Source organism: Myotis daubentonii, chromosome 12 (genome assembly GCF_963259705.1).
Source record: "Myotis daubentonii chromosome 12, mMyoDau2.1, whole genome shotgun sequence".
In the NCBI taxonomy this organism is placed as follows: Eukaryota; Metazoa; Chordata; class Mammalia; order Chiroptera; family Vespertilionidae; genus Myotis; species Myotis daubentonii.
The window spans coordinates 38044527-38059473 of NC_081851.1; the positions used below are offsets into that span (position 1 = coordinate 38044527).

General features: G+C 42.9%; 1 protein-coding gene across 1 annotated transcript; it reads right to left on the reverse strand.

Moving 5' to 3' along the window:
• Positions 1-329: 329 nt before the first annotated feature.
• PCYOX1 (prenylcysteine oxidase 1) lies at positions 330-14842 on the reverse strand. Its single transcript, XM_059659507.1, has 6 exons — positions 14664-14842; positions 13436-13642; positions 12249-12423; positions 5210-5421; positions 4709-4861; positions 330-3964 (listed from the first exon to the last, which is right to left on the reverse strand). Exons 1-6 carry the CDS (start codon positions 14773-14775, stop codon positions 3306-3308), a joined length of 1518 nt encoding a protein of 505 aa, XP_059515490.1. The 5' UTR covers positions 14776-14842; the 3' UTR covers positions 330-3305.
• Positions 14843-14947: the final 105 nt, after the last annotated feature.

Sequence of the window (14947 nt, forward strand, 5' to 3'; positions counted from 1 at the left end):
TAAAAATTAGATTAGCTCTTTCTTATATGAACTATACCTAGTTAACACTGATGTTTTTTTCCCCAAAGGTTTTTTTTTTTTATTAGTTAAGGTATTACAAATGTGTCCTCATCCTCCCCATTAACCCCCAACCTCCCCCCCCTTTCCCAAAGGTTTTTATGCATTAATATAAAAGGATGCCTTTTTTCCCATCTTTTAACATTGAATAGAGATAAAAGAACCTGCAAACTGAGTAGGTTTTTCTGAAACATTAATTGTAATTTTCAAAATTATTGTAACTTTTTCCAAGCACATCTACATTCCGAGTAGAGGACAATAGAAAACAGGAAGTAATTATGTTGCTGTTTATTTTGGACATAAATGGGAAAATATTTTGAATATAACAGCTGAAATAGAACCCAGAGAAAAATATTCCAGTGTATTGTTCTTTGTGGAATAGTGATAATACTGCCCATAATACATTCATCTAGTTCAAGTAGAGAGTGCACAAACCGATGAAGGCTATATTACACGTAGCTGTATATCATAAACCTAACCTTAAGAAGCCTAATGCTTAGGCCTGCTCTTTTTGTGATTTGGTAAAAAGCCTACAAATCTTGAGTCACTTTAAAACTGTAGAGAATGGAGTACATACAAGTGAGTACATAAGGTATTTGGAAAACAACACAGTGGATGGCTTATATGTATCTAAAATGGTATTCCTACTTATAGGAAATGTGTTTTGCCAAAAAACAGCTAGAGGGATCAAACCAACTTGAGAGTTGGTGTGATGTCCAATTTTTTCCATTTTTATTCCAATACATTTTAAATCTTCACTGAAGTTGATAGGTTTGATTTTTTACAACCACATAGAGCTGAATTTTAGACTCGGTTCTCAGTGGGGTTCCTAGACCAGCAACATCACCTTGTAACTTAGAAATGCAAATTTTTATATGCCACTCCAAACCTATTGAAAAATTCAGGTGAGTCCGATGCGTACTCAAGTTGCAGAACTGTCTCATCCTGCCTCTGCATCATTTTTACCAGTCTCTTCCGTAAAAAGATGAGTAAATGAGCTGATATTTTTCAACCAATTGAAAAATTCTTTAATGCTGTAACTATTAAAACTAATATGCTTGATATACAGATAATTTGTTTTGCTCTTTGAGGAAGCAATTTCCAACAGATTTCCTGTTGGAAAAAATTATAAGTAAAAATATATCCCATTGCAAAATAAGTCTACAGATGATAAATTAGTATGTACCAGTGTAGCATATACATTCTCTACATATTGTCTTCATTAAAACAATGTGGAAAAAAATTAACATTTTAAAAATAAAATTAGAAAACTGACCCTTTGACAAACTAAATATTTTTTTAACAGTATATGTTAACTTTTTTGCAGTTACTTTGAATTCACAAGCTTTTACTTGTTCTGTCTCTACCTTGACAGTCATTCGTGATCTTTGTATTATACAGTAGATGTAGAACTGGTTCTCAAGTTTGGCTGCATGTTAGAACCCCTTGGGAAGCTTTCAAGTCCTACAGGTGATTTCAAAGTGCAGTCAAGGTTGAGACTACCATCTTAAGGTTTCAGCAACCAGTTTCTCAAAATGGTACAGTAGCTTAAGAAGTTGAAACAAGCTGGATTTGATCAAGTATGGTGTCATTCTGAATGTCCTACTCTTGTCAATTGCTCTAGAATAATTAATCTCGGTTGTCTGCTGTTAAACTGTCAATGCTTTCTCATTGAGAATTCATTCTTCACAAAATGAATCTGCTTTGATTATGGATTGAATTTCTTGTGACAATTTTAAGGCACTACAAACCCTTTGGAGACATTTCAGTTGCCCAAATCAGTGATTCTCAACACAGGTTGCACATTAGAAACTTTAAAAAGCTACAATGGTGAGGTCCTATCCTCAATCTATTAAATTAGAATCTCTAATTGGGCGGGGTGGGGGGGGGGAGATCTATCTGTATTTTTTTTAAGTTCCATAGGTGAGCCCTGGCCTGTATGGCTCAGTTCGTTGAGTGTTGTTCCTGCACCAGGTCACTGCTTTGATTCCTGGTCAGGGCATGTGCCCCAGTTGAGTCCAATCCCCAGTAGGGGGCATGCTGGAGGCAGCCAATCAATGTTTCTCTTTCACATCAATATTTCTCCCCCTCTCCCTCCCTCTCTATAAAATCAAAAACATTTTTAAAAGGTAAAAATATATAAAAGCTCCATTGGTGAGGTTTTGATAATAGAATGCCAATTTCTTCACATCAATAGCCTATATTTGCTTTTCATTTTACTGGAGTTTTTGTATGACATCTTAAAGTTATACTACTCAGACTTCTAAATTTCATTCCAAAAAAAAAAAAAAAGGCAGAAGCAATCAAAAAAGCATCATTCTAAAAGTCAAGGCTTCAGTAATGGGCACATTTACTTTGAAAAAGGTATAAATTACTAAAACCAGGCATAAGATACCAGCTCCCATAGCAGATTTCACTGTGACTAAACATCACATCAGCTGTAAGCACAAATGAACTAGTCCCCAACTAAAAGATATGTCTTTAAGTTCTTCCTCAAGTGTTCAGCTTAAAATGCTCTAAAGTTTTGTTCAAAATCCAAGGCCTCACCTCTAGACCTATGGAATCAGACTCTCCAGAGGAACTAGGGAATTCCATATGTTTAACAAATTCCAGATGGTTCTTATGATCAGACAAGTTTGGAAAACACTGTTGATAGACCTTAAGAGTTACAAAATTTTGGAGCAGGCTTGCTCTGGAACACGCCCATGCCTTTTTTCCCGTCTCAGGCGTGCATCTTTACTTTTCTCTCCTAAACTCTAAGGGTCCCCACAAGACTTGCAACCAGGGGAGCAATGGGCAGCAGCAGTTCATCCAGGACTAACACCCTGAACCCGTCTCCCAGGCCCCTTTTTTCTGACTTTTCGATTAGCTAACAGCAGCTCTGCCTTGGCTCACTCCTATAACGTTTCTAGGGAACCAAAGCAGAGTACCACCTAGGCTCTCTCCTTTTGCTTCTTCTACCCTAAGTCCTTTTGCTTCTACCCTAAGTCCCTCCTTTGTTTCACAGTCGCCAGCTTTAATAAATGTACTCTGAAAATTGCACACACATTTTGGAGATGGCATAAATACAATAGTTACACCTTCACACTTAGACCTTTGTATTTTCCCATGACTCACTGGGATTACTCTTGTTAAACAATGATAATGGCAAAATATCTGATTCAAAATCATCTCTGCTCAGATTGTGTTCTTTTTTGCCAGTGATATTCCATTTGGAACCGGGGGGGGGGGGGGGGGGAATGAAAGTGTTATAGTTCAGTTTTCAGTTTCTCATACAAATCCTCTTGGTCAATCATATCTGTGTGCCCGTTCCAGCGATGATAGGCAAGGAGGGCAGCATTGTGGGCTGCAATAGCACTCATTTCCATGGCACTTGCTGCACACTCTATGCCATTGAGGTAATAAAGTCGGTCATGGAGTATGATGGGGGGGCATTTATCTGGAGGCTTATAGTAAGGATATGCATGCCACTGCTGCTTCACAGCATATTCATAGGACAAAAAGAGCTTTAGAAGTTGCTCGTTAGTGAGTGTTTCCGGGGAAAAGGTCTTCCAAACAAAAGCTCCATCTGTAGATGGTTGAGGATTATTATTTTCTTTTACAGAGGACACAATCCCAATGCTATTAATAAACAAATGTGAATTATCAGTGGTTAAGATTGTACTGAGACCAAATTCATCTAAGGCTCTGGAGCTAAAAGAAGTTGAATTCAACTTCCCCTTAATAAAAGTTGCCACTATTTGTTTGTAGTATTGATGGAATTCTTCAATTGGAGGATCAAAGTTTAGAAAAGTTATATTGGACATTTTTCGATTCAATGGAGTGGCCACCAAAACGATGTCATAAAAGCCTGAACGGGTCTCAGATCCAGTTTGGTAGACCACTTCATACATCTTTGTGGGGTTTCCTAGAAGAAATAAGGAAGCATACATTTCTTTAGTGTTTCTAACATACTATACTTTATGCCTCCTAAAAATAATTCTATAAAAAAAAATTCTATATCTTCTTAATCATTTATAGTCCTAAGGAATTAAAAACTTTATCCAATGAATGCATAAATAAGAACAACAAATTGATGTTTCTATCTCTCTCTCTCTAAAAAAAAAAAAAAAAAAAAAGACTTCACCTATTAGGATAACTGTCCCAAACTGAGGCCAATTTCCTACTCAGAATAAAAATAATACAAGTACAAAATAAGGAAAATTTACTTTTGAGAATAAAATTTTTTAAATCCAAGGAATCATGCCACTATACTTGAGTACATTTAAGAATATTTCCACATGGCCGAAACCGGTTTGGCTCAGTGGATAGAGCATCGGCCTGCGGACTGAAAGGTCCCAGGTTTGATTCCGGTCAAGGGCATGTACCTGGGGTGCGGGCACATCCCCAGTGGGAGATGTGCAGGAGGCAGCTGATCGATGTTTCTCCCTCATCGATGTTTCTAACTATCTCTCTCCCTTCCTCTCTGTAAAAAATCAATAAAATATGTTTAAAAAAAGAAAAAAGAATATTTCCACATGGTACAACACATACAATTTAAAATTCCATCATTTGGAACTGAGTGAGAAATGGAGGAAGAGAGTTTTTTCTCCCTGAACAATTATTTTCTACAGGGGAAATCAGGAACAATAAAATAGAAATTCAAGCTCACCTGTCTGCTTGGTTCTTGTTTTCTCCTCTATGTACATTACTGAGCCAGATATAAGGTTGCTTTTGGAAGCCTGAAGGAGCTTTGAACAAACAAGTTTATTGCCACCTTCTACTGCCCAAAGGCCAGAATCAGCACCAGCTAGTGACACTGCCCCTGTCAGCAGTAGGAAAAAAAAAGTGTTTTAATTCTAGCTCAGTAAGGAGCCCTCCACCCACTCTCCCTTCCCAATTAGGTGAGTTCTACTCCCAATGTCTCCACACATTGCCAAATGGCCCCTGGGGGCAAAATCTCCTCCAGGTGAGAACCATTCAACTAATGAAAACTAAGGACACTCTCCCCATAAAAATGCACATCTACATTTACACAATTTTGCCAATAATGTCTGAGGTTTCACAGAGAAAGGTAGTCTTCTCCAACTCACTGCTTAGGTCAGAAGTAACCATAACATCAGGTACGCCCCTCTGTGAACCAATTCTATAACCTTTCCAAGCCTTGGCTTACCTACAAAGCCATTGATGTCCATGCTTTGGCCGTAATTGAGCCTGTTGACAGGAGCAATCATTTCATCAAGGAATTTCTTAGAGAAACCTGCTTTCTGTAAGGTTTCAAGAAATGTCCGGTTAAGCATTCCAAGGAAGTCGTCCCCTCCTAGAGAATGTAGTAAGTTTTCTACACTACTGAAGGCATAGTCATGAGACTGGTAGCGGTAGATCCTTTAAAAAGAGAGAGAGAAATGGCCATTAAACATCAAACAAGATGTGCATAAATAAGGGAAATAGCACCATAAGAATCACTGACTTGCATGTTTCTCTTTGATGGGTTCCTACTTATCATGTGAGACGCACCTCAGCCACCGTCTTCTCCAGGTATTCCAGAAGCTCTCAGCCCTCCCTCTGCCTCCTCTGAAAGTCCACTGTCCTTTGTATAGACTCTTCTGCATTAATATAGTCACCGGGAGCACCTTTAAAGAAGTGGGTATGGGCCCTAACCGGTTTGGCTCAGTGGATGGAGCGTCAGCCTGCGGACTGAAGGATCCCAGGTTCGATTCCGGTCAAGGACCTGTACCTTGGTTGCAGGCTCCTGGCCTTGGTCAGGGGCATGTGGGAGGTAGCCAATCGATGTGTCTCTCTCACATCAGTTTTCTCTCTGTCTCTCCCTCTCCCTTCCACTCTCCCTAAAAATCAATGGAAAAAATATCCTCGGGTGAGGATTTAAAAATAAAAAAGTGGGTACATCTTATTCTCATTCATCATTGTATCCTCCAGTAAGATTTAGACATGTCTAAAATTATAATTTATCACCGAAACCGGTTTGGCTCGGTGGATAGAGCGTCGGCCTGCGGACTGAAGGGTCCCGGGTTCGATTCCAGTCAAGGGCATGTGCCTGGGTTGCAGGCACATCCCCGGTGGGGGGTGTACAGGGGACGGCTGATCGATGTTTCTCTCTCATCGATGTTTCTGGCTCTCTATCTCTCTCCCTTCCTCTCTGTGGAAAATCAATAAAATATATTTTTAAAAAATAATAAAAAATAAAATAAAATTATAATTTATCTTTCCACCAGGCTTAATCCTTTCCACCCAATCCCTATCCCAAACAAAAATAACAGGACACACCTAACATCCTACATGTTATCCTCAATTCATTTAGTTTTAAACTTAAACATTTTTACTTCTCCCTTCTGCTTCTCCCACCCATGAAGGAAACCTTATCAATCTCATTTTCCTGTTCTTGAGTCAGGATTTATATTCAAACTACTAAAATTAGTAACTGATCCACCTGCTTCTAGTTTCTTCCAATAATCTCTCAGAAGCCCTAAAATACCTCTTTTATTTTATAATCTACCCACTTAAATTCAAAAACATCTTGCTTAAAGCTGCTTACTAACTAAAAGTCCTGACTTTTTTTTTTTAAGTCACAGATTTTAAAGCCAAACTCAAGTCTAATTCCTTTGCTCTAATTACAGGTAAAGAAACAAAGAAGTTTTAAAAGAACTTGTGAGCCCTGGCCAGTATGGTCAGTTGGTTGGGCGTCTTCCTGTGTACTGAAAGGTTGCCGGTTCGATTTCCAGTCAGGGCACTTGCCTGGGTTGGGGGCTCTATCCCTAGTAGGGGGCTTGCAGGAGGCAGCCAATAGATATTTTGCTCTCACATCAATGTTTTTCTCTCCCCCTCTCCCTTCCTCTCTCTCTGAAAGTCAATTTTTAAAAAAATTTTTTTTAAATAAAATAAAAATCACATGTCAAGTAGAAGGCTCAAGCACAACCTGCCCCCTTTGCCCTCAACTCCCCCCCACCACATATACACACATACTCATCCCCTCAACTTGAGCATACCTGACCCATTCACCAGTCTCTAAATATCTCTCTATATAAAAACCTAATATGCAAATAGACCGAACGGCAGAACAACCAAACAACCGGTTGCTACGACGTGCACTGACCACCAGGGGGCGCGTGCAGAACATGGCGGGTGTGGGCCTCAGCAGGATGGTGTAGCAGGTGAGCAGGGGCGCCAGACTAAGGTGAGGCGCCAGTTGTTGTCATCGGGGCAAGCCTCTGGTGGTCACTGAAAATTCTTTGCTCCCGTGCACCGCGGTCCCGCCCAGCGCTCACACCTGTTGCTGGCGCCGGCGCCGGCACCAGCCCCGCTCGCACCCGCTGCCAGTGCCAGAACCACCACTCACACCCACTGCCAGCACCGGCCCCGATTGCTCGGTGCCGTCAGTAGGTGCAAGCAGCAGCTGCCAGCCCCGATCACTCCTCAGGGTTTCTCCACCTCCCCCTGCTCCTGAGGGGTGATCAGGGCTGGCAGCTGCCTCTCGAAACTGCTGCTGGCGTTCACACCCGCTGCCAGCGCCAGAGCCGCCGCTGGTCCTGATTGCTCGGTGCCATCAGCGAGTGGCGGCTGCCAGCCCTGATCGCCTCTGAGGGCTTCTCCACCTCCCCCTGCTCCTGAGGGGTGATCGGGGCAGCAACCACCCTTTGCACCGCTGACAGCCCCGGCCCTGCTCACACCCGCTTCTGGCGCCGGCCCCAATCGCTCCACACCATCAGCAGGTGCGAGCGGGGCCAGCGCAGTCAGCGTGTGGGAGCAGCGGCAGGAGCGAGGGCTGCCGGCAGAGAGGGGACCAGGGGCCGCAGTGGGAGGGGCCGGGCGGGGGTGCAGAGGATGGGCCAAGACCTGTCCCTGTGCCCACTGCAGCCTCGCAGCCCATACGTCCTTTCAAGGTGCATGAATTCGTGCACTGGGCCCCTAGTGCTCTACATATTACTCCCTAATATTGTACTACCTCTTTCCTCCAACTGAAATACAGTTCTCATTCCTAAACAGAGAACAGCTACACTTCCTTCAGAGCTTGAATCACACCTCCTCTGCAAAATCTTGCCCAACCTCTCAGTCCACAGTGATATCATCTCCCAAAATCCCATAAAATTTAGCACCTATTAGGGTAGCCAAAGGAGGTACACACAAAGCCAAAAGTGGTACAGAATTATAAATTTATTAGGTCCTCTGGAAAACCAGGTGGGCTGAGCCCCAAAATGGCACCAGCGCCCAAGGATGGGGAGTCAGAGGTTTGAAGGGACTCGAGGAGGGCTTTTTCGGCAGGGAACTCTCTGGGCGGGTCTGGGTCTGGGAAAGATAATGGTCTTAGCAAATGGAATGTGATCTAAGTGAAAGGGAAGGTCGGTTGTGAAGTGATCTAAAGGTCAGTTCCCAGGGGAGGGGTACTGATTCAATTATCTGATCAGTCCTAACAGCACCCCTGCCACTCATGCCTCTCAATCAGCACTTCGACACTACAGTGTATGATTTAATTTTTAGAAAATAGCACCTGACATATCTCTGTACTTTATGGACTTAAAAGAATGTCCACATAAATTAGTTCATACAGTAATTTAATACATAAGTTTTCAAATTCCCAGTGATACAAAAATGAGAAAGATATGGTCCCTTTCCCTCAAGGAACTTACAGTTAGGAACAGGTAATAAGGTACATGCACAAGTATATGAAAAAAAGGAAGAAATAAGTGCCAAAGAAATATCTTTATCAGTGATCAAGAGAAGAGAGTTTTACATCAACTTTCTTCTCCAAAATAAACTGTACATATTTAGAGAGCAGGGGACAATGTCATACCCATTTTAATATTACCTACTGTCTACCAGTGTACTGAAAAAAATGTTGAATACATTTTTGGGGGGAAAAATAATATAAGTGCCAAAACTGAGCACCTAAATAACTCCTTCCCGACGTATCATTTGGCCTCTAGGACCTAAGAACTTGGAAAAAGTAGGATGAACGGAGTTCTTTTAGAAAAATAATACACTGAATATCTCGTAAAATGAAGAGTGGCTAATGTAAAGTGACCAGTGGCTAATGGTCAGCATGACAAAAATAACATATGTTATAAAAAATTATCCCCCATCCAGCGGCATGGCTAAGTGGTTGAGTGCTGACCTATGAACCAGGAGGTCATAATTTGATTCCGGGTCGGGCACATGCCCAGATTGCAGTCTCAATCCCTAGTGTAGGGCATGCAAGAAGGCAGCTGGTCAGTGATTCTCTCTCATCACTGATGTTTCTATCTCTCTGTCCCTCTCCCTTCCTCTCTCTCTAAAAATCAATAAAAACGAATTTTTTAAAAAGTTAGACATGTAACTGGCAGTTTCTGCTAATCAGATTGCTTATACAGCTCTTTTTCTTTTCAAACTACATTTGTATAACTCTTAACATTTATTCATTCATTTATTCACTCAACTATTTATGGAGGATCAACTTTGATTCAGGCAATGTTCTAAGTGTCAAAGATGCAGAGGTCAGTCAACATAACAGAGAAAGAAAAAAAAAAAAAACTGCCCTAATTGGACCTTGTGTTCTAGTTAGGGAAACAGGTAATAAAAACATAAATAAGTGTGAGGAAATTACATAATTTAGAGGCTGATAAATATTGAGGAAAGTAAATCAAAAAGGAAAATTAGGCCCTTGCCCAATGTGGCTCAGTTCACTAGGCACTGTCCTGTGCACCAAAAGGTTGCCAGTTCGATTCCCAGTTAGGGAATCAACCAATGAATAATACATAAAAGAATTGAACAACAATGCAATGTTTTTCTCTCTATCTATCTATCTACCTATCTTCTCTCTCTCTCTCTCTCTCTCTCTCTCTCTCAAATCCATAAATAAAATTTTTTTAAAAAATCAACTAGTGAGCCCTAGCTGGTTTGGCTCAGTGGATAGAGTGTCAGCATGCGGACTGAAGGATCCCAGGTTAGAGTCCAGTCAAGGGCACATGCCCTGGTTTCAGGCTCAATCCCAAGGGCGAGCAGGAGGCAGCCAATCAATGATTCTCTCTCATCATTGATGTTTCTATATATCTCTCTCTCCCTCTCCCTTCCTCTCTGAAATCAATAAAAATATATATATATATTTTTAAAAATCAACTAGTGAATGCATGAATGGGTGGAGCAACAAATCAATGTTTCTTTTTCTCTCTCCCACTCTTCCTCCCTCTAAAATCAATAAATTTTAAAAAGGAAAAAATTATACATACAAGGTGGCACCACATCTGATGCCATTGGAACTGGATTTTCCTGCTAAGTGTGTAGCACCTTCTTTAAAAAGTGACTGCCTATCTCTACATAAATTCTACTTATTTTCTTTTTTTTTAAGTGTCAGAAATTTTATTAAAGTTAACACTCCACAAGGTCATACAAATCAAACTGATAAAAATTCCAGGCATACAAACTATCATCTCTGTTAACATGCCATCTTTCATCTTCAAATGTCAAAAATGAACTTGTTTTAATGATACAAAAAGTCTTTAGAAAGTCAAATCCACTGTCCATTTGTGTTGGGTAAGAAACCTATTGTCTTCCTTCATTCATTTCATGAAATCCATGTGAAAAGAACCCTGTCTTGTATATTATCACAGCACTCTTGTATCTCCCACTGTGGACTGCCAAGTTGAGTTCTCAGTGGTAGGACTCGGCTGATGGGACCTCGAGGTCACCCAGAGGAGTCCCCGGTTGAGCAGCAGGCCTGGCGGCTCATGGTGCCTCTGCCATGGGACCCAGACCCTCCCGGCACAGCTCTCCACTGGTGGCCCTGCAACCAACTGCAGCGAAATGCTCATCCCCTACTCTACCCTCCCTCCTTCCCCTTGACCACCCCAAGCCCCAGGTCCCCATGCCTCTATATATTTTCTTAGTTATGGATTTATTGCTTGTCGCTCTACTAAAATGTATATTCTTTGAGGGCAGGGACATGTTCTAGGTTATACATCCTCGGGACCTAGAATAGTGCCAGGCACTTAGCAGGCACATATGACATGTAATTTTCACCTCTTTAATAATTATTTTATTATATTGGAATAGTCATAGTAATCAAATGTTAATATAGCATTTATAAGTTCAATATCTCTAGCATCTAGTAAACCAACCTGGGGTGGGAGGTGGGGGTGGGCTAGAAGGGGTCAATGGGGGTGGGGGGCATATGTAATACTTTCAACAATAAAGATTTAATAAATAAATAAATAAATAAATAAATAGATAGATAAGATAAAATAAAATAAAAATAGTAAACCAGCCCTGGCGGGTAGCTCAGTTGGTTAGAGCATCATTCCCATTGCCAAGGTTGTGGTTCCATCCCTGGTTAGGGCATATACAAGAGTCAACCAATGAATGTATTAGTAAGTGCAACAACAAACTGATCTCTCTCTCTCTTTCTCTCTCTCTCTCTCAAATCAATAAGTAAATAAAAATGTTAAGTAAACCAGCATAAAAATTAGCACATGCCAACAGCCTTAAAAGAAATAGGTTACATTTTTCAAAATTACACTGGTTAGTTTATGTTATTTTTTCCCAATTACCAAAGTAATGTGCGTTCATACACACAGACAATTCTGAAAATACAGAATATTAAAAAAAAAAAAAAAAGAAAGAAAAAGAGGCACTCCCAGGACAGTGCTGGAATTTATTATCTTAATTTAAATTCTTAGGGCACAGAACTGATACCCTACCTCAGGTTGCTGGCTCACTAAAACATCATGTCACAATTAAAGTCCACTTTTCTGATCCTTTCTACAAGCTCTTGCACAGATGACCGCATTCATCTGATACGTAACACCAGCACAGTGAAGTGAACAAGAGTGAGGACTAGAGTCAGCCTGCCCGGGTAGAATCTCTGGCTCTACCACTCATAGGGGGGTATACTTCCACACTTGAAACTTCTCCATGCTCCACCTTCCATAGCTGCAAAAAGAAGCTAATAAATAGTACCTACCTCGAGAGCTGTTATGAGAATTCTGGTTAACATTTGTAGAGCGTTTAAGAGTGTCTAGCAATAATAAACAAGCATTTGCAAAGTACATGTACAGAAGCAAAAATAAGCTGCCCTTTTAATTTCCAAGTGGATCGTAGTTTATACAAAACATTTTGCCTAACAAATAAGCCTTCCAGTTAGGTAGAGAACTGTTCCAAGAAACCATAATTCCTAATGATCATCTTACCAAAAGGTCTTAGGGTTAAATGGAAAGGGAAAACATTACCTCATAAACTTGTCTAATACATCCTCTACCCACATGTGCATTCGAAGGGGCTGAAATCCATACTGCCAAATTAGCTTAATTATGTTAATTATAAACCAGCTGCTCTCCTCAAACACCAGAGTGTCTCCGTTAGAGACCCCTATGAGGCCACCAGAACTCTGAATAGTAGAAAGACCTGCAAAAACAGAGAAAGGGTAGCCAAGTCAGTAGCGTCTATGCTGATCACATGAAAGGTAATCTGACCTTACTGGGGACACTCTGAAATGAATTCCGGGTTTCCCCTTGTTCTCAGGAGATATACCAAAGGAGCACTATCTTTAGAATAAGTGATATGATACACTCACTACACTGTCCAAAAGCAAATTCTCTTAAAGATGGGTCATGCAGATATATCAAAATTAGGCTGGCTATCTTTAGTCTGAAGAGATGAAAAAGTCAAAGGAAAAAGCCAGAGTATCAACTGAATTCAACTTAAAAACAGAAATAGCAGGCATGAATCTTTGCAGCATAAATTGCTCCTGGCATAAATTTCTCCAAATCGCCCTCATGGAGAAAAGAGGCTCAGGAAGCATCCACAGGAGATACGGAAGGTAGCTAAGGGAAAGGAGGAACCCTAGAACTGTGAAAATAGTGCTTTGCATAACTGGCTATTTCAGATAACTGGGAGGAGGCCGGTATTACCCAATATTCCTTGAGAAAAGAGCCTGCAGAGGCTTGCCAGATTTCCCTCACAACCTGTCCAGCTTCTATGCTGGTAGGAAAGTAGTCAAATTTCTGGTTTCTAAGCACATGTCTGTACCCATAGCTGTGTGAGTGATGTTAAGCCAGACACAAGCCTCTGAGTCTCATTTCCCACTATGAGCTCACTAGGTTTCTGCTAACCCAAACCATTCTTTGATTCAACAGAAACCTGCAGGTTGAAGAACTGACAACAGCAACCATCCCCACCCCACCCCCCAACACCATGGCTGTAATTCCAGATAACTTAAGATACTGATAACTAGCATCCCATTACAGGGGAGTGCCTCCTCACCAAGGCAGTACCAACTGCTACGAGGAAAGTGAGGGAATAGTTTCACCAACTTGTCTGTAAAAGACAATGAACAAGGTGGAAAAGTTTCAGTTCCCTATCTGACCAAAATATCCGTGGATGGTCACACAGAAAGCTCTAAGACCAAATTACATACCCAGGTCCTTGACAAAACGCTTCATGTGCAGATTTAGAGGATGGATGACAGAACCTCCTGCTTCATATTCTTGCCCCTGTAAAGTAACGGTGGCCAGGCGGCCCCCCACCTCTCCTCTTTCAAACAGGTCAATCTTCACATCTTTCCCAAATTTCTGCCGCAGATAATACGCTGCTGAGGTGCCACCAATTCCGGCTCCAATGACGGCTATGGAGGGAAAAAAAGGAACAGTGTATTTCACTCTTAACAGCTTTGTGGGTTTTGTTGTTTTTGAAAGACCATTAAGCAATAACAGATGTTACTTAAGGCTATTACGAACAATTTAGGGAAGCCTGGATAGGGGAAGGCCAGTAGGAGCTGCAGTGAGGATAGAATTCTGAATCTGGACACAAACACTGACCTCGGACAACACTGCAGGAAATTAGCTTGCCAGCTGACATTCATTTGCCAGATGCCCAAAGATTCTCACAGTTCTTTGTGGAGGCACCAAGGGGCCTGCACAACCTTTTTTGTGCCCAACTCATGGGAACAGAGGAGATGGGTCTGTCCAGCATACATTTTTAAATAAAGGGGCAGCCATTTTTGCCTAGATTTGTTGTTTCCTTAGTGTAGACAGGACAATGATCCCAAAGAGCAGTTTTAAAGGGAGTAAGAAAAACGAACAGGAAGCAAACGCACATAAAGACTGAAAGTAGAGAGAGTGCAATATTTCAGCTGTGCAGCAACCCTCGGCAGGGCAATTGTGCAAGCCAGGGGCCTGAGCGCAGGCCTACTGCCACAAAGCCGAGCGGGGACGGGGGTGTCGCCCCGGTGAGGGAAGCAGACGGGGTCAGCTAGTTCACGGCTCCATGTGCTGAGTCGGCGGGCGCCTGTCATCTGCAGAGCGAAAGCGGCCTGTGGCTCTAAGACAAACCGGGGGACCGGCCCCCCAAAGGAGCAGCAGGGAAGGCGGCGAGAGGGCGCTCGGGCTCCTCTACCACCAGGCTTCCGAGACAGGGGCTGCAGGGACGCTTGGAAGGTGCTTGGCGGCGCGCGTGGGTCCCCCTTCCACGGCCCATTCCTCAAGTGGGCCCATCTCCGGGGCACCGAAAGCGACACTGAGACGCGAACCGGCCAGATCACAACAAGCGCAGAGGGCTCGGCGTGCGCGACCCAGTGCGGGGCCTGGTGCGCCGGGCAGCCGCCGCCGGGCGCAGGGCGCACTCCCGCACCCCCCACGGTCGCCTACCGATCTTGTCCGGCGGGGCCTGCAGCTCGGTGCTCCCGGGACACACCCAGCTGCACAGCAGCAGCCACAGCCCCAGAAGCGAAGAGACGAGTTTCCCCGCTGCACGACTCATGTCTCCCGGATCGCTGCACTCGGGAGACCCGGAGCACCACACTGAGCTTCAGCCCGCCGCTGCGCGGCTGCGTGCTCCGCCCGCCCCGCCCTCCCCCCGCCGGCCCCGCCCCTCCTCACCGCCCCGCCCCCCCTCCACCACCACCACCACCCCCCACCCAGGTTCCCCCCGC